At 44.3% G+C, this 19,725-nt stretch overlaps 1 protein-coding gene across 2 annotated transcripts in view; it reads right to left on the minus strand.

Moving 5' to 3' along the window:
- LOC147453822 (structural maintenance of chromosomes flexible hinge domain-containing protein GMI1-like) overlaps positions 1-19,725 on the minus strand; it is a 232,778-nt gene that overhangs the window by 173,215 nt on the left and 39,838 nt on the right. For both annotated transcript variants that reach the window (XM_086515908.1, XM_086515909.1), the window contains 5 exons: positions 18,110-18,199; positions 17,964-18,017; positions 17,450-17,570; positions 8,314-8,384; positions 8,063-8,191 (listed from right to left, as the gene is read on the minus strand). In XM_086515908.1, the coding sequence (XP_086372034.1) occupies positions 8,063-8,191; positions 8,314-8,384; positions 17,450-17,570; positions 17,964-18,017; positions 18,110-18,199 (465 nt within the window). The remainder of the gene's footprint in view (positions 1-8,062; positions 8,192-8,313; positions 8,385-17,449; positions 17,571-17,963; positions 18,018-18,109; positions 18,200-19,725) is intronic.

Raw genomic sequence — 19,725 nt, forward strand, 5'->3', positions numbered from 1 at the left:
CAATACTGGGAAGAATACAAAACCGGGGAAACCCAAATACATATCAGGACATGGGTGTCCTACCGTGCGAGACGGGAAATCACCTTGATGCGGACAAGATCACACATGCTCAAAAGTGAAACGGGAGGATGGCTGAATATTGATGCAAACATGAGGAGATGCACTCGATGCAACTTGAATTCATTGAAAAATGAGGCACATATAACCCTTGAATGTCCGGCATATGCGCACATTCGGGTCGACTTTCCCCAACTTATTCAAGGATGTACTACATTTGAGGAGCTTCTCTCAAGAACACATCCCTCTCCAGTAGCACTAGGCATCTATCTTGCCAAAGTGCTAGAACATCACACCACACTCACAAACAAAATCACCACAGAATAATGACACGTCCCCTCCTTCACATGGGAAGGGGGGAAACTCATATATGAGATTTTGGGTCCCATGGGTCATTTTGGCCCCCGAGGACGTAAATACATCATCATCATCATCATCATCTCTCTCTCTCTCTCTCTCTCTCTCTCTCTCTCTCTCTCTCTCTCTCTCTCTCTCTCTCTCTCTCTCTCTCTCTCTCTCTCTCTCTCTCTCTCTCTCTCTCTCTAGAAACAGGCAGGAAACCGATCGAAATTTCAGCCCTCTAAAGAGTGTTCAAATATCTTCTCAAGATACAATCTATGCCCACACACCGTCTCCCACACATCGCATGGAAAGAGGGGTGTCTACTTCAAAAAACATACAAAAGCAAAATCATTTCATCAAGCTGGGTACAGGATATCAAGCTGCGTACAGGATATCAAGAGATGGTTTGCGAAGTGGAAGGTGGACAAATACATAACTATGCAGATACCAAAGGGGGGAGAAGCTGATGCTTTGCTGAATTTTGATATAGACATCCTTGATACACTACATGAGAAGTGGAAAGCAGCCAGGCACAAGCCCAAATTTGTATACTATTGCAGGTATATCAACCCGCAATATTGTGAGAATTACAAGGTCTCACTCCCCCTGGCGCAAACCCATATCCGAACAGCCATGCTGTGGCAAGCACGGAGAGCCATTACACAAATGCGTACGAGATCGCACATGCTAAGAATTGAAACAGGAGGGTGGCAACACATTGATGAGAAGAAGAGGTTATGCCATAATTGTGATATGGGGAAACCAGAAACCGTAGAACATGTAGCATTAGAATGTCATGCCTACGCGCATATACGAGGGGATTTTGGACCCCTCATACAAGGATGCACCACTTTACAGGACCTCCTTAGCCGCACGCAACCCTCTCCAACCATTCTAGGCATGTACTTTGCCCGAATACTCGAGCTCCACACACAACTACTACAAGACACCCATGACACCCCCTCTCTCGCGTAGAGGAGGGGAGACCGCTTGTAACTCTTATGGGTCCCATGGGTCATTTCCCCCGCGGACGATAATACATTCTCCACCTCACAGGGGATGGGTTTGTGATTCGACCTAGTTATATGGACAGGCATCTTTCTCATGGTGTCCGATGTGCCATTGGCCAGATACACACATCCTCACATCAGCTCGAGATCGAGACCGGCAGATTCAGAGGGACACCAGCAGATAGCAAGATATGCTGCTTATGCCTTCTAGAGCCAGAGACAGAGGTACATTACATATGTCATTGCACAGTGTACTATGAGATACGAGGCCGTTTTCATTGTATATTCAGAGAAGGTTTCGGGCCACTATCTAGGGTCATGAGTTATGAGGATCAAAGATGTCTTGGGCTTTATCTACTTGAGCTACACAGGCATAGAGAAACTTTACTGAGGAGAGCTGAAGAGAGACAACCCCAGAGACAGATCACAGATTTCTTTACACTAGATACTGAAAACCCAGAAGAACAGACAGAGGAGCAACCAACAGTGGAGAGGTCAACCCGCACTACTGGCATTCTCATAGACCGTGCATTTGAGCTAGGGAGATCTAGACGACCCCGATGGAGAAGAGGAGCTACACAGTTTCGAAGGAGGCTACAGCAAAGGATTTGAGCCATACTTTTTCGTCATCCAGAGTGCAGATGAAGATGGATCTCTATGTAGATAGATCTCTACTTCCCTCCCAAATTGTCTACACATTGTATAGCTCAGTTCACACATTTCACGCCTCTCGCCTTTCACACCTATCCGCTTAGTTTAGGATTCCGCAGTATTTATATCTTGTTATCCCTAGTCTAGTTTAATTTATTTTGTTAATCTGACTTGATATCAGATACACCGCATTGTAACTTCCTGGTCTCATAGGTCACTTTGGCCTTTTGAAGACGTTAATATAACATTTCATTTCATTTCATTTCTCTCTCTCTCTCTCTCTCTCTCTCTCTCCTCTCTCCTCTCTCTCTCTCTCTCTCTCTCTCTCTCTCTCTCTCCCTCTCTCTCTCTCTCTCTCTCTCTCTCTCTTCTCCTCTCTCTCTCTCTCTCTCTCTCTCTCTCTCTCTCTCTCCTCTCTCTCTCTCTCTCTCTCTCCTCTCTCTCTCTCTCTCTCTCTCTCTCTCTCTCTCTCTCTCTCTCTCTCTCTCTCTCTCTCTCTCTCTCTCTCTCTCTCTCTCTCTCTCTCTCTCTCTCTCTCTCTCTCTCTCTCTCTCTCTCTCTCTCTCTCTCTCTCTCTCTCTCTCTCTCTCTCTCTCTCTCTCTCTCTCTCTCTCTCTCTCTCTCTCTCTCTCTCTCTCTCTCTCTCTCTCTCTCTCTCTCTCTCTCTCTCTCTCTCTCTCTCTCTCTCTCTCTCACTCTCTCTCTCTCTCTCTCTCTCTCCTCTCTCTCTCTCTCTCTCTCTCTCCCTCTCTCTCTCTCTCTCTCTCTCTCTCTCTCTCTCTCTCTCTCTCTCTCTCTCTCTCTCTCTCTCTCTCTCTCCTCTCTCTCTCTCTCTCTCTCTCTCTCTCTCTCTCTCTCTCTCTCTCTCTCTCTCTCCTCTCTCTCTCTCTCTCTCTCTCTCTCTCTCTCTCTCTCTCTCTCTCTCTCTCTCTCTCTCTCTCTCTCTCTCTCTCTCTCTCTCTCTCTCTCTCTCTCTCTCTCTCTCTCTCTCTCTCTCTCTCTCTCTCTCTCTCTCTCTCTCTCTCTCTCTCTCTCTCTCTCTCTCTCTCTCTCTCTCTCTCTCTCTCTCTCTCTCTCTCTCTCTCTCTCTCTCTCTCTCTCTCACTCTCTCTCTCTCTCTCTCTCTCTCTCTCTTTCACTTGGATGCTTTGAATAGGTTTGCCCAGGAAAGTGGTTTGTCCGTCAACCTTGGTAAAACCAAGGTCATGGTATTTAATACCACCACAGTGGATCAGGAGGTCAGCCCCAGCATTCACATACGGCTAGGATACTGTGGAGTATACAGATGCGTACACTTACCTCGGAGTGGTTTTTAGTGGGCCAACATTCTCATTGAGGAGGGCAGCAGAGACTAGACTGACAAGAGCCCATGCAACATTGGGTAGATTGGAAAGGATGTGTTCACAAGTTCAGTTTCAGGAGCCTCGGACGAAGCTCTGGCTGTTTGACACTCTGAAGGCTTCTGCATTGCTCTATGGAGCTGAGATTTGGGGACCTTCATTGGATCATCACGGGAGGACAGGCCGCAGTGATGGATGGGGGGACATGGAGAAGCCTCTGGTCTCTATGATCTCGCGGCTCATTAGAGCCAAGGCCTCAGTACCACGTGCTATTGTTCGAGCAGAGCTAGCGGCCCCCCCACTAGTGGTTGAGGCGCTCACCAGATCTGTCTCCTTCATACACCGCATGTGGGAAATTCCCAGAGACAGATATTCCCGCCTTGCACTTGAGTCCTCTCGACAGTTAGCCATGCAGGGAGATACAGCATGTTGGTATGGGGAGATGACATCATGGTTTCAGGCGCATGGCTTCAGCATAGACAGATTGCCTCCCTTCCAGTACTCACTGAATGCACCCTCTCTGACTCTTACACAGTCCGAGATCACCAAGCTCATCCGCCAGGACTTGACTCAGCTAGACACCAGGAGGACATGGATACAGCCAGCACAGGAGCTCGGCACGAAGATGGCTTTCTACAGAGAGCATCTCCTCCAGCTTACGGTTGATGGTTTTGTGACAAGGCCCACATACATGGACACCCACTTGTCTCATGGGGTACGATGTGCTATCGGCCAGATACGCACATCTTCACACCAGCTGCGGATCGAGACTGGGAGATACAGCGGAGTACCAGCAGAGGCCAGGACATGCCCCCTGTGTGACATCGAGCCTGAGACAGTGTTGCACTAGACATGCCACTACCCCGTGTACTACGAGATACGAGGCCGCTTCCATTGCTTGTTCAGAGAGGGCTTTGGACCATTCTCCAGAGTCATGCAGTACGAGGATCAGAGATGCTTGGGTTTGTTTTTGCTCGAGCTACGCAGACACAGAGAGAGCCTGATGAGAGGAGAGGCTAGCCAGTCTCAGAGACAGATCACAGATTTCTTTAGAGCTGCCACTGGACACCCGGAGGAGTTACTATCACAACAGAGCTCGTCGTCTCACACTAGAGGCACACTGATCGACCGAGCGACTAAGCTGGGGAGATCCAGACGCCCACGACTGCGGAGGACTACATAGCATCGGCAGAGGCTGCATCAGAGGATTCGGATCACTTTGGCTCGACATGCACGACGCCCGGTCAGACTACTGACCATGGAGGAGATTGATGAGATCCGCCAGCGACCGATGTTGGATCTCTTGTGATCTAGCTATCCCAGCTAGCTGCTTAGTTCCACCTAGTAGTTTAGGATTCCATAGTATTTTATTGTGACATTTGTCATTTCATTTTTGTCATCTTCTTACTCTGACTTTGTATCAGATCCACCACATTGTAATTTTCTGGTCTCATAGGTCACTTTGGCCTTTTGAAGACGTTAATATAACATTTCATTTCATTTCATTTCTCTCTCTCTCTCTCCCCCCACAAAAGGAAAGGAGGCTAATTCTATTACTTCGAAATCTCGCAGAATGTCCAAATGGCACCTATTCTGAGAGCAAGTACATCATTGTTTACATAGCAGGCTCATAGACATCAAACAGAAAACTGTGAAACAAGATACAACTAGGCACATGGCCATACGAAATAGATGGAAGGCCAAGGTAAAAAACCTGGCTTTAAGATAGTAAAAAGTGCTCTGGCAGGTTTAGTGGAGAGAGGATGTCAACGGCCTCTGAAAGATATGCACTTCGACCAAAAGCTCATTCAGCAACTGTAAAACAAGAACCGAAGCCACCAGAAGCCACCAGCCGTGAAGATGACAGTGAGCAGCTACGAGAAGCTCGATGTTGGGGAGATGCCCGCCAAAAATCTGGCAGCAAGAGGGAATGGAGGAACAGAAGGGAGAGAGCACAAAGATGACGGTGAAGAGACAACTAACATCACGAAGATACTTTAGGAAGAAGGCACAAGGTGGGTAATAAAGCACTGCACCGGAGCTGAAAAGGAGCTTTCATCTAGAAGAGCGAGTAGTCCACTTGCTGAAGGTGGCTCCTAAAGACCATAGCTAGAGAGGTAACTTCTCGGAGACAAGTGTAGGAGGCTTTGACACAACATCCAAGTGAAAAACAGTTGAATAAGCTTGGTAGAGAGAGCAAAGATGAGAGCAGCTCGCCAACCCCGAACAAACGAGCTGGCTAACAAGCAACAACAATGACCAAAACCGCAAACGAACAACCGAAGCCAACCAAAAGAAGAGAAAAGAAAACAATTAAACAAAAGCAACACATACGAAAAAGCAGACAAAACAAACCCTAAGGACAAGCTTTCACCCACACACAATCACGTACACGCAGACACGAAAGCAAGCCCTAAGAGGGCAACAAGCGACACACATACGTGCACACACAAACTCTTAGGGCAAGCTTCCACGCACTCTTTTTTTGTTCTAATTCTACATTACGAGTGGGAAATCTCAGAGAGTGGAAAAATCCACCAAAAATGGAAAAGCATACAAATGATAAAGGCTATGCATCAAAAGTATGCATGTCGCAGCAGAGCTCTAAAAACAAGTGAAGAATATCTCTAAAGTGTTCAAAGATATGTCACCATTGTCAAAAGAGAACTGTTACGTTTGCCTCAAGAAGATCTTGAATGTAGGAAAAATATCCAATTGAGGCTGACGAAACATTACCCTGTTTCTGATGTTCCAGATACCCTAAAGTAACCAGAAGTGTACCCAAGTGAAGAAGAGCATATGAGATCTTAGAGGGGCACGAAGCACTCCAAACAGCCAAAAGTACTTTCCAAAATGCTGTGAGGGAAAACGTAGTCTCAAGGATCGAGTGACTTTGCAAACAAACTCTCTAGTATGTTGACAATACCAAAGCAAATGAGCAAGAAATTCAGCATGACTAGAACATCTCACACATCCAGCTGATGCAATGTGACAGGCTTTGAGGTAACATCCAATAAGTAATACTCCTCTAAGGCATCTCCAACAGAATTATCTCTTTCAGAGGAAGACCGGCTATTCCAAACATCTCGCAACCTTTTCTGCCACCAAGATGTTGATTTATTCATGTTCCATAGTGCATTGCAATGATCGGCAATCCAAGGATCAGGCTGCATCTTTTGATAGAGATGTTTGAGTGAGATCTGCATGAGGGGAAGGCCCATAATACGCCAATCTTGATCTCGGTCATTAGCCACAAGAGGAGGTAGTGGTGAAAAGGGAGATAGCAGGAGATAGCATCTCCTGGATAATGTGCCATAGAGGCCTATAATGCAATCCAAGGCCATATCTTCTCAAAGTATTTGGAAACGAAAGCACCCGGCCTGATCATTGACCACGTCCTCAATTGTCCTTACAGTCTTTTGAGATAGAAAGTAGGCTCTACGGGGTTGTTTTTCACCCAGGGTTTCGGAAAAGATGGCACCCCAATGAATGCTTTCAAGTCTCAAAGGATTTCTTGTGTGAGCATCTCTCCCATGCCAAGAAATAAACTTTGTGACCACTTTCCAATCTGCCAATAGAGAAGAAGCAAAGGGAAATCCTTGGATATAGTTGCGTGCACATTGATGCCAACAACTGTGTCCAGGGTTGTATTTGCTGAATAAACTCAGGCAGCAGAGTCGCTTTCCGTGTGAATACATGTATGTGGATATTAAGAATGTTCAATCCCCCATGTTTTCTTAGAGTACATAGCTTCTCCATAGATAATAATCGCAACCCTTTCTTTCGCTGATTTGTTTTCCAAAGCTGCTCCAAGATTTCAGACATGAAGATATCAATTTTATGGCAAGACCAATGGATCAATGGTAGGAAAAACTGTATATATGCGATGAGGATTGATTGAACAATTCGAAGCCTCACATGCAAAGGCCAAGTAGAGAGTTTCCAGTAGTGTATCTTTTGTCCTATCCGCTGCAGCACCAAATCTTGAAAGCTTCCACCCACACACACTCGTACGCACTCATACCCACACACCCAGAAGCAAGCCATCAGAGGGACACACACCCACACAAACACGAAACCAAAAACAAAACAAGAACAAAGGAAAGAGGAAGGAGCGACGAAGAGGAAAAACAAACCCAAAACAGGCAAGGCACCGATGAACAGCAGGATCAACATAGGGAGAAACAACCAAACAAGTGTCAGGGAGTCTGCAGCACCAGGAGAGGAGGGGAAGCTGGTGCGGGAGGCAAAGGCACGGAAGTAGCCTTCTCCATGTAGAGACAGTTGTCCTGATGGGCTCCGTGTTGAGGAAGGTAGGGCGGCAGCTTGGGATTTGGGCAAGTAGACAGAAAAGGTGAGGGACAATGGACAACAGACAGACATACAAAGAGAAAGTATCAATTCTGCACGCCTTGGGATAGATAGATATCAAACAAGGCTTAAAATTGGAGGTCTAAGCTAAACCACAGCAGAAAAAAAAATATGTGAGTGCTTCACACTAATTACTTCTCTAATGAAGTTCCACTGGATCTACAATTTATGCTCCACAGCAACTAATTAGTTCTCTAATGAACCAGTACATCTTCTATGATTTATGCTCGAATTCTTGTGAACGTGCTTAGAAAGTTCATTAGACAACTTTTACGCCAAAAGGACTTTTACCCATCTTGCATCTGGGAGAAGTCTTCCAAGCCTTCTTATGGAGACCCTACAGAAATTGTGAAATGTTTCCTTGATACCCATTCCTGCATTGTGCAGCTCTTCAAGTAAATTGTCAATGCTTTCCTTTCCCTGTCAAATCAAAAGAATTTGAAACAAAACAATACCGACATTTTGCACCGAGTAATAAACCTTTGATTCTGACTAGATAACAGTAGGCAGGATGTAAAACCATTGTTAACCTTATTCCTTACCCCCTTAATAGGAAAATAAAGGCACTTGATCCTCGCTGTAGCACGATCTAAATCATTGACCAGGGAAGGATCTACAAAACAAGCGAGTCATAAGTGAGTACATATTATATTTGTGAGAGCCTCACTAAAACTGGTCAGTTGATGCTTCTTTTACAATCATAAAAGAAAATGTTTTGGACTTGCATCTGACACCAAAACGCCTACTTTCTCTTTTCATGCTTTTCCACGAATACAATTTAAAAATATATGTATGCGTGCAACACCAACACAAAACCCATGGCCAGCTTCTGCGGTGGGAAAAACCCCTCTTGCCTTCAGCCCTGGTTTCAACTTTCTACACCTCCTCCCTCCTACATGCGGTTACTCGCTGCTTTGTTTAGCAGAATTTTCTGCACTCACTTTTACTGGAAAAACTCACGCTGGCATACCATTGGTGCCGACAATCCCCTTGTATGTGCTCACACACGAAGCCCGAAGAGAGTGCTTGCACAACTGCGGCGTTTTAAGCGGGAGTCGGTCTAAACAAGCGTAGCGATGCCATGCCATCTATATGACAGTAATGGGCAAAGATCACAATGGCCTCATAATATCGAGATATCTCAGAAGTGTATCTTCACCCAGACACTGAGGAGACCCCCCCCCCCCCCCCCCCCCCCACCCTCCAACTAGCCCTCATGAATCCTACCCGGACCATTTGCTTCACACCCCATGGTTGTCCACCAAAGGACCGTGCTTCAATTTGCAAAGGACAAGGAAGCAACTGAGCTCAGATACCATTCTAATCAATTCTGATCGGTGATCAGAAGAACCCATGCTTGAGGTCCAAATACCGTTACATGATCTTATGGATCCTGTTATAAAATATGCCTTTAAGGCCGTGATTATCTCCTCTTCCAGGTAAAATACCTTATGCATAGCATAATGGGTGGATTTTTGGTTGAAAATCAAGTAATATGTCGGGTGTTTTTGGGTGTGAGAGCATAGCCCAGCTACAGCGTTCCATTGGTGAACCACGTGGGGCTAGTCTTAGCTTTGGGCTAGTTTTGGCACTTCACAGGTGGGCTAGTCCTAGTCATGGTCCCGGACAGCACTTGGCAGGGAGACGATTGTGTGGTAAGAACAACACCCACTTGGAAGGTTCTCCACCACAGTAGTCTACTTAGACTATCCCTTCCTTAGATACTTTCCTTCTGTATATATCTAAATGGGTCATTGGATGCTTCTTCCTTTTGAGAAGGCACGCCTTAGAAAGAGGAAGGCTAAGGAGAGGCTTTTCCCACAGCTAAGTATGACATAATAAGGGCCCTTCCAGGCTTTGGAAGATCAATGTGTCCTTCAAGCTCCAGTTACCCGATACTTGGAAGATTAACAAGGCTTATCATTTGAGTCTATTGAGACCTTTCACAGGTGAAGTGCCAAAGGGAAAGGGAGCCAAAGGAGCAACTAGAAGTAGAAGAAACACGGTAGATTCTTTTACATGAGCGGGTCCTAGCACAACGAAAGGAAAGTGAAGGGTCCGTAGTTTTTTGGTCAAGTTCACAAACTGTCCAACTCTTGATGCAAAGTAAATGCAGAAAGACCTGTCAGAGCTTTACCTTGATGCTTTTGGTGCAGTTGTGACTACTCTAAAAGTGCACATTGAATCAGCAGGTTGAATCTGGTGGGGTGTGTGTTACACAAGAGGGGAGTCCCTCCACTCCTTTGTCACACATTACCTAGAAGGGAATAGAGTAGACCAATTTCTCTCTGAGATTTTGGGGCCGGCAATCTGACAGCACTCTGCTGAGTGACTTTATGATATGTACATAAAAAAGTTGACCATTATTTTTACTATTTAGTAGTATCGTTAAGAATTTCTTAAGAACTGATCGATTGATGTACTATTGGAAATGTGTTTTTGTTTGATCGAGATATAACTATTGATGCACTAGAATCACATTTTCATGCTTGCCCTTAGCAAGACCTCATGCGTGGATTGTGAGTTCCTTGAAGCATTTATCCATCATATCTAAATCTCATTGTTCTCTAACAGATGTCCAGATGCACAAAATCCATATTATCAATCATTAGTATCACCCTTTTTGGTGAGTTGTAACAAGAGGGCACCGCGTGCCAACGAAAAAGAGTTGGCTGAACACACTTTAGACGCTTCAAAACAATTGAACCGAAAGAGAAACAGGGCACACGAGACACAGAGTGCTGAGTTTCACCCTAAGAGAGCACCGGCTTCAAAACCCAGCGCCTCTTTCCGAATTTCTTTATATTGCTTCAACTTAGTACAACACCTATGGCTCTACTCTACATCTACATGTGGTGAATGCAAAAGACGTGGCCCTGCTGTGTACGGACAGCCTGCAAAAAGCGGCACAGAACACGGAATTCCATATGGGTGGTGGCAGCTTTTTGCGTGGAGTTTTTACGGCGGCCTTACTTGCTTTTTGGCTACGCAAGAGATAGAGAGAGAGAAAGCTTTAATTTTTTAAGGCTTGCTTTATTGTCAAGTATGGCTTGAGAGATTAAAAGCTTGAACCTACTTTATTTTTAGAAAGCTTTTGATTTTCAGCTTTTGGGGCTCTGCTTTTGGGATCCCTTGTACTCTTTAAATATGCAGGTAGGTTCTCATAACTCAGAGCATCTGGACGCAGAGTCTAAGTGTGAGCGTCTGCCTGCACTCTTGTACTTTGAACACAGATTTATACAAAAAGGAATACCGAAAGGGGGCGCCAGACCTTGGGGACAATATCTCTAGGCACGGAACTCCGCCGGGCCAGTGTCGCATCAATTGTAAACTGTGAACTATTTTGAAGTGTTTATTTGTACTGCCGCGGTAGATTCTCAACTTGGAGTGTCCAAGTCTGTTACAGTGGTATCAGAGCACGGCCGATTTCTCTTCTACGAGAAAGCCGATCCCTTTTTTTTTCCGCGGCACTTAGGGCTACAGACAGTTCGGACTATGATGACACCATCTTTTCCGCAAAGAAGAAGAATTTTTATAAAGCCAACCAGTATGACTTTCTGAAAGACAAAAGCAAGAAAGTCTTAGAGTTTAAGGAAGATGGACAGTCAATTAAATTTGACACATTTTCTGGTTATAGAGATGCTTCAAGGTGTAGAGATGAACCCGACCAAAAATGAAACCATCAAGGATTGGCCAAATTTGAAAAATGTACATGAAGTTTGAAGCTTTTTCGGCCAATGTTCGTACTACAGATGGTTTGCTAAAAAGTTTGTGGAGATTGCTTCTCCCCTACACATTTTGACTCAGAAAGGAGTTCCCTTTGCTTGGGCACCATCAGAAATTTCTTAAAGAAAAGTTGACAATGGGTCCTGTATTGATTTTACACGATTTGCAGAAACAATTTGAGGTTTACTGTGATGCGTGTAAACGCAATCTGCCCCACGGTCTTAATGCAACAAGGCCATGTTGTAGCTTATGAGAGTAGAATGTTTTCTACACCAAAGCGTGTTGCACAGATCTACGAGAAGCTATTAACAGTAATACATGCTCTGACTCAATGGAGACATTTCCTGCTCGGAACAGATTTTAAAGTGTTTATAGATCATCAAAGTCTCACATATTTCTGGTCCCAGAAATATGTGGGAAATCCCAAAAACAACTTTCAAATAAATTCCACTTCCAAATTGTTCAAGTTACGGGAAAGAAGAATTCGTGGCAAACGCACTGTCTTGAAAAACCACAAGTATCGACTATTTCGACGATACATCATCAAAATTTTGAAGATATGATTGATTACTACGCTTTGATCTAGATTTTGCAAACATCTGTGACTAGTTGCAGGCTATGCTCTAAGAGAAGGCTATTTATTAATTTAATGCAAAAGGCCATGCTGTGTGTCACACATGGGGTTGAGAAACAAGTTCTTAACAGAGTGCCATAATCCACCTTTTTTTTGGGCATAGAGACATTGAGAGTACCTTGAAGGGTGTGGAAAAGTATTTCTATTGGCCTATGCTTAGAAAGGATGTGGATGAGTTTGTACACACTTGTTTGGTGTGTCACAAGGTCAAGTTTGACAACAGAAGGCACCAAGTCTATTACAGCCTTTGCCTATTCCTAATCGACCTTGGGAGAGTTTAGCAATGGACTTTATCTTTGATCTTCTAAGGACTCAGAGTGGGCATGATGGCTTTTGGATAGTCATCGACCGATTTAGCAGAACTGACTCACTTTATTCCGGTAAAGAAGATAGTGAAAGCCAATCTATTTGTCTCACAGATTTTCAGATTACATGGTATGCATGAATCTATCGTGTCAAATAGAGATCCCAGATTTACAAGTTTGTTTTGAAGAGCAATATGGAAAAATATAGGCACACGGCTTTAATTCTCATACTCGTTTCATCCACAGACAGATCGGTTTTAGACTTATTGAAGTCATATATCTCTGATCAGAAGACTTAGTGAAAAAGTTTTTGCTTCTGATGGAGTTTGCTTACAACAACACAATTATGTGTCTACAAGGAAGGCACCATTTGAGATTGTCGAGGGTGTCAATAAGGTTCCACCGATTCTAAGCACCAAGGATAAATATACATAGGATCTAGACATTGTTTTTCCCAAGGAAAGGGATGCTTTGGAGAAGTCTCACAAACCGCATAAAAAGGCAGCAGACAAGCATCGACGTGACTTGTAGTTGAAGGAAAATGATTGGGTGCACCTCAAGTTTAAGAAAGCACGTTTACGAAGCAAAAGGATAAGGAGAGGCTTTTTCCGAAGCTAAGTATGAGATACTATTGACCCTTCCAAGTACAAGAAAAGATAAATGATGTATCCTTCAAATTGAAGTTACTAGATACTTGGAAGATTCACGATGCATTTCATGTGAGTCTATTGAGACCTTTCAAAGGTAAATTGGGAGTAAACAGGGAGCCTTACCAACAACCAGAAGTGGAAGTGACGAAACAGATACTCATTTGAGAACAGGCCCTGGCTCACAAAGAAAGGAAAGTGAAATTTAAGCTAACAAGTAGATACTTGGTCAAGTTCAGTAATTATCCGGCTCTTGATGCCAAGTGGATGGAGGAGGAGGACTTAGCAGATACTCCTCATATATTAGAGCTTTACCTTGAGGCTTTTGGTTTAGCACCGACTATTCCAAAAGTTACCAAAAAATCAGCAGGTTGAATCTTGTGCGCTGCGGGTTGCACAAGAGGGGAGCTACTCCACTTCTTTGTCACAGGTTACCTTGATGAGAATAAAGTCACTGATTTCTTTTGAGATTCCAAGGATACTGACAGGCTAAGAGAATTCTCCTGAATGACTATGTAAAGATGTACATTTGAAAAGGAATTCCTAAAGTGAATATGTTACATGTGCTCTCTCATGTGTGTATTGTTTGAGTACGTGTTGAAAAGATGAAATGATTGCAGCATTTTATCTTAGTCACATGACAGAGAGGGCGTTTCCATCATGGTTACCCGGAACGCGGAACGAGAACGGCGATGGGATCCCTGCGGAACGGGGGAATGGCTAGGGGTCCGGAACGGGAACGGCGCAGAACGGGAGGTATAAAAAACACCCAAATAGTGCATTTTTAGCTCCTTGTGTTTAAATACAAGGACTACTAGAGTGCTTTGACTCTAATACTCACAAAAAACTCGTTTTGAAGACCATTCAACCTTGCTATGACTAGATGATGATGTGAGAGAGAGAGAGAGAGAGAGAGAGAGGGAGAGACTCGAGAGAGTGAGAGGAAGAGGGAGAGATTTGAGAGAGTGGGAGGGAGAGGAAGAGAGCTTGAAGGCGTGAAGCCTTGAGCCTTGAGAGAGTGAGTCTTGAGAGGGAGAGATCTTGAGAGTGTGAGAGGGAGAGAGCTTGAGCCTTGAGGATTAGCTTGTGGAGAGAAAGGGGGAGGGGGGTGCATTTTATGAGTCCTTGAGGCCTTGCACACTTCAAAACAAAGCCCAAACATTTACTTCAATTTTTTCAATTTTTGCCAAATTTGTTTGTAGCCGTTGGCCGTTCCAGGGGCATTCCGGAACGTTCCGGGGGCGTTCCGGAACGTTATTGAACAGCCGTTCCGGTTTGCACTGGCCACCCAGAACGTCAAACGTTCCGGGACGTCTCGGAACGTTCGGGAAGGGAACTGCCCCCCGGAACGCCGGAACAGGGGCTAGGGGGCGTTCCCCGGTAACTCTGGTTTCCATTGTCTCTTCAGAGAGGGTTTGGGGCCATTATGTACAGTGATGGACTACCCAGGTCCTCGATGCCTTGATCTTTATTTGCTAGAGATACAACGTCTCAATGAGAGATTACTCAAGGAGAGCACACCAGAGGATTGAGGTTCAGACTTCAGTACAGAGGTAAATGATACAGTTCTTTAGCCCTTTGATAGACACACCAGAGATTACAAACAGCACTAGTGCTCATAGGGCATTCGGATTGACAGAGTCGCGCAGTTGAGAAGCTTTAGACGGCCCAGAATTAGATAAAGATCACTACACAGGAGCCGTCTACAGCAGAGGATCCAGGATATATGGCTAGAGAGCGGGCGAGGCCTACTCGTCTGTTCACTATGATTTTGTATTTTGTACACATCGCTCCTAGTATATTGTCTCACCTATTGCCGACATTGTGATCGATGATGCACATATAGCATCTTTGATGGATTTTATTTACCCTAGTTTTATTTTTATTCTAGATACTTTTATTAGCCTCATTATGGTTGTAACTTTTTGGTCTCATAGGTCATTTTGGCCTTTTTGAAGACGTTAATAGTACGTTTGATTCATTTCTCTCTCTACCTACCCCCCCCCCCCCCCCCCCCCCCCCCCCCACCCCAGGGACCCCTATTCCCTTGCCACCACGCCTTCCGCTGCACTTTGACATAGTAGTAGAGCCTAGGCTTGGCAACACCTAGTGAATCCGAAGCACGAACAGGGGCTGATTTAGGCTATGTTTTTCAGACAGCAGGAGGGTGACTTGTGGCTGCATTTTTGTCACAAAGAGGACCCTTGGACCAATGTTTTTGCTTCAAGAGGGGGCTGATCTGTCCCTGCAGCGTTTCTATCCGTGAAGAACCCTTGTGTACCTGTGATTTTCAGCAGGTTGTCCCTTGTGTCATTTTTATCTCTACAGTCTGAGGCTAGATAATGAAGGGTATTGTGTGACTCTAGACTCAGATTCAATGATAGACACTATGATGAATGATGAGTCCTGACGTCCCCTGATGCTATCTATCCTATTGATATAATTTCTCTCACTACTAGAGATTGGATGAGGTAGACCCTGTAGGCTGTGTGGCTAATGATAGACCAGGTAGGAGGCCTAGGCCACGTTGGTGGTCTGCTGTAACTCGTCCACCTCCCAAAGTGCTTCTCCATAAGTAGCCACATCAGCCATGGGGAAGTCTACCTAGTCAAATAGTCTAGGCAAGTCCACCTAATCAAGCCGTCTAGACACTACAATAAACCCATGACACTCCACTGTGGCTGTAGGAACTACCAACACTATAGCCCAGTTACATTCACCATTATATTCAGCATTCATGCAAGTTCTTGGCTTCTAATGAGCAATTGGTTTTGGCTCGATGACCACTTTCTCTCCTCTCTCTAGCTACTCCCTTGTCCCACTCCTCCCTGACAGTCATGCACTCAGAAGGTGATAGTTTTACATCTCAAAAACAATTTCCTTGCTCTTCAGAATAGGATGCTCCTCATTCTTTTTAAACTCTACTCACACGTTAACACAGATGAGTTTGAAAATAAGAAACGAGACCCTTGAGCCCATTTAAATTTGACCCTACTTGTTTAGCATTTATACAGACATTTTGTACCTTTCAAATCCAAAATAACCATTGCATGTTGATAATTTATAGAGCATTGCAAGAAAAAGCATTCTCATGAAATTATAACATCAAGCATTACAATGCCATGATTCACGAATCGATGAAAATTGTGAAAGAAAACTCTATCAATCATCCACGCAAAGTATAATGCCACCAAGCAACAAACGCCATGAGCGAGATGCTACAAAAAAAGTAGAAACTCCTGAACGTTTTCAAACTAAGTTTGATCAAGTTTGAAATCCAATTTCAAACTCCTGTTATTTCAAACATCTGGTATCCATTTCAAACATTTTTGAATCAAACAATGATGTCATTTCAAACATCTGGTATCCATTTCAAACGTCTTTGACTCAAACAATGATGCTCCTTTGAATATTTGGAGATCCGCTAGGAGTAAAGGTAAGAAGTAACTTCATATTTTGACAATCCTGAAAGAACCTCTATCCCAAATTTGTTTTTATTTCATTATTGTGGTACAAGCCTCTGTAGCAATCTGTTTATCTTTGTTATGCATTTTGGGTTTGCTCTCCTGACATGGTTTCTTTTTTGTTATCAATATCTTTCTCTTTAAGCAGATGGTGCTACTTAGGATCCTGGTTGTCCCAAAGATCAACAAACAGCAAACTAAGAAGAATCTGTTTCATGAAAAACCAAGTCTGGCCAGGGGAGTCAAATTATTCAGTCATCTCCTGCACGACAATAAGCTGAGGTCAAAATATATCATAGTGCTCTCAGCTTTTTCCAGCTCTACAAAATCCCACAACAAAAGAGCTGCATAGATCATAATTATGGGAAACAGGGAAACAAGAACAAGAACAGAAACAGAAACGGCAGAAATTTCGAGTTTCTGTGAGTTTCCAGTAACCATAAGGAGCGAGGGGAGTGGAAACAGGAACTGGAACCAGAACAGACACGGAAACGGGGAAATGGTTCAAGACAAAACACAACCTTCAGCTTATAGCGACATTCAATTCTTGAGGCTCTGAAAATTTCTGCAATGGCACCTAGGGCCTATGTTGCTATTGCTTAGTCAGTTGTGACATGGCCTTCTGCAGACCCTCCTGCGTTGTTTAAGAACTTGTTTTTGGAAGGCTAATAGCACCTAAAATGTAAGAAGAAAACCTTTGACACAACATTCTGTCTGAGAATTTTCTGCTTCTTAGGCTGCCTGAAATACCCAAGGCATATGACATCTCTGAGTGTATGGACACATTTGAATCCATCAGCATAGTGCTGAAAGTTAACACTGGTACACTCTAATAACCCATGATTTAGACCAAAAATGTAACCAGCAGATTTGAAGAAACGTAGTTTTCTGTAGTTGATCACCTGAATGTTGACTTATTCTCTTCATTTTGATGTCTATTTCAAAAGGTGAGCCATTGCATGAGGACATGTTTGTCAAAGCAACTTCTCCTCCATCAACTTCTGTTAGGCTCATTCCGTTGACCTACAGCATTTCATGACGGACATTAAATCCTTTGCACGAAAGTACAGTCAGAGATGAGATGAACACTAGATTGTGATTTGAAGCATGAGGACCCATGAACTGAGGGTTGCCATCCTAAAGAAAGCAATAGTTATGATACATTGAGAACGTTAGATAACCACAAAAAGGCCGCTAAAGTTAGCCTTTCGGGTCCACAAACCTCCAATATCCAAGGTAACTTGCAGCTTGGTAATTTCCTGTAGTTTCAATCACACTTTGCATTGCACAATTTGTGGCATTGCATTGAAGAGAGCTTTCTTCATTTCTAGAAGAAGTTTTCTCTAGCATCTTAAGAACTCGTTCTTTTCTTCTAGAGTTTTGCACGTTCTTGAAAAATTAGTAAGAGCACCATACCTGGAACTCAACAGGCATTAATGTTCCACCTTGGGAAGGATCTGCCGCATCACACTGCTCAAGAAAAAACGTCAGACAAGTCTGCGGTCGACCCTCTCAGAAACAAACAGATCTCCAAATACAGAAGTTAAATTAGGAGCAACAACCTGTATGTATGGAAAGTAGATATCCTTCAGCATACACATTACTTGCTTTTCTGTCCATACCGATTCCTCCTTCAATTTTGACAGCTCAACCTGCAATTGGAAGGGAAAGGAATTTCAATGAAATATATCAAGACTTGCACCATATCATGAGAGAAAGCTGTGTGTAAAATAGAAAACGCTCAACTCCAACAGGCCTTAAAAAGTCTTCCCACTCCATAAGCACGCATTAACATCACGTCCCAATCATGATATGGGAACTGCCTAAGTATGTAATACAGTTCCTTGGTCTTTTGAATTGAGATAAATCTCGCCCCAAGCAAAGCCAGTTTCTTTGGCACAAGTAGAACTGTAATGAACACACATCATTCAGGAGAAGAAGAGCTACGATGAGTATTCAAGAGCAGTCATTCAGGTCACATAGAATGCTTTCCCTCCAAAGTGTTAATGAGAGACAGTAAAGGGCACTATCACAAAATGACCACTCACTCACTTTTTGGTCCAGAGACTCCCGATGGCAAGTCCTCAGGGATACCTCATTCGCATCACCAACTTTCAAAGGTGTCACCTAGCGTGAGCACCCGAACTGGGTGAGACTCGTTCCCCAGGTCTACAGAAAGCACAATTTTGATCTCAATGGCATGGGAAGTCGGGGATCGCCATCTTGCCAGGATATTGGTGAAGTGCGCCCTGAGCTATAATAGGAAGAAGATGATGACTTTTTTCTCTCTTTCTTTCGCAGCAAATCAGTTCTTTAAGTTAGTGAAATTGTTATACTTATTTGCATCACTGCTACTTCTACATTGCTGATTTTTAGTTTAAGTTGCAATCCCCTCTAGAAAATGATCCCACTCAGCAGGCCAAAAACACAATAGAGGGAAAATATGCTGCTTCAATTATCACATTGAGAAACTAGAGACGAATTTTTCCCAATTGAAAGTAATCACCCAATTCCACTCATGCACTTAAGCGGGAGGGCTGGCTCTTCGACAGTGCTTGCCGGGGTCCCTTTGCAGAAAAATTACTTTACCCACTCTTTCTCCGCCACAGCAGTAGACACAGATGGAGGCTCAAGCTCCGCCAAAGAAGGACTCCACTGAAGCCCCTTGCCCGACCGCGCTGAGCCTACCATTCGACTTGCTCTATCACCGACAAAGCAAGCGAGCCTAGCCGCAGAGGTAGAGCGCCTGCAGGCGACTTCTGTCATCTGCAAGACTCTCAATACCAGACCGAGCAGAGGAGAGCTGCGTGATCTTCTCCAGGCCCGCCTTCTCGCAGAGGTGGGCAAGATCTTGGATGTTCAGATCCTCGGACGAGGCTACTACCAGATCGAGTTCGAGACCCCCAAGATGGCGTCCAAGTCATCGCCATGAGTCCATCGACCATCCGAGCAGCTCGAGCCCACTTTCGACAGTGGAGACATGGTTTTGACCCCTGCTTCAGATGTTCTGGTAGAGGAGGCATACATCCCCATCTCCGTCTGCTTTCCTGGTTTACGGAGGGAGTACCTACCACTTTTGTCCAGGATAGGCTCAGCGATTGGGACTGTCCTGTAGACACTCGCACGACAACCTTAGTAGCTGCCAAGGCGGCAGGCATTCCCTCAGTTCCGAGTAGGT

Source organism: Adiantum capillus-veneris, chromosome 7, assembly GCF_014529385.1.
Source record: "Adiantum capillus-veneris isolate H3 chromosome 7, ASM1452938v2, whole genome shotgun sequence".
NCBI lineage: Eukaryota > Viridiplantae > Streptophyta > Polypodiopsida > Polypodiales > Pteridaceae > Adiantum > Adiantum capillus-veneris.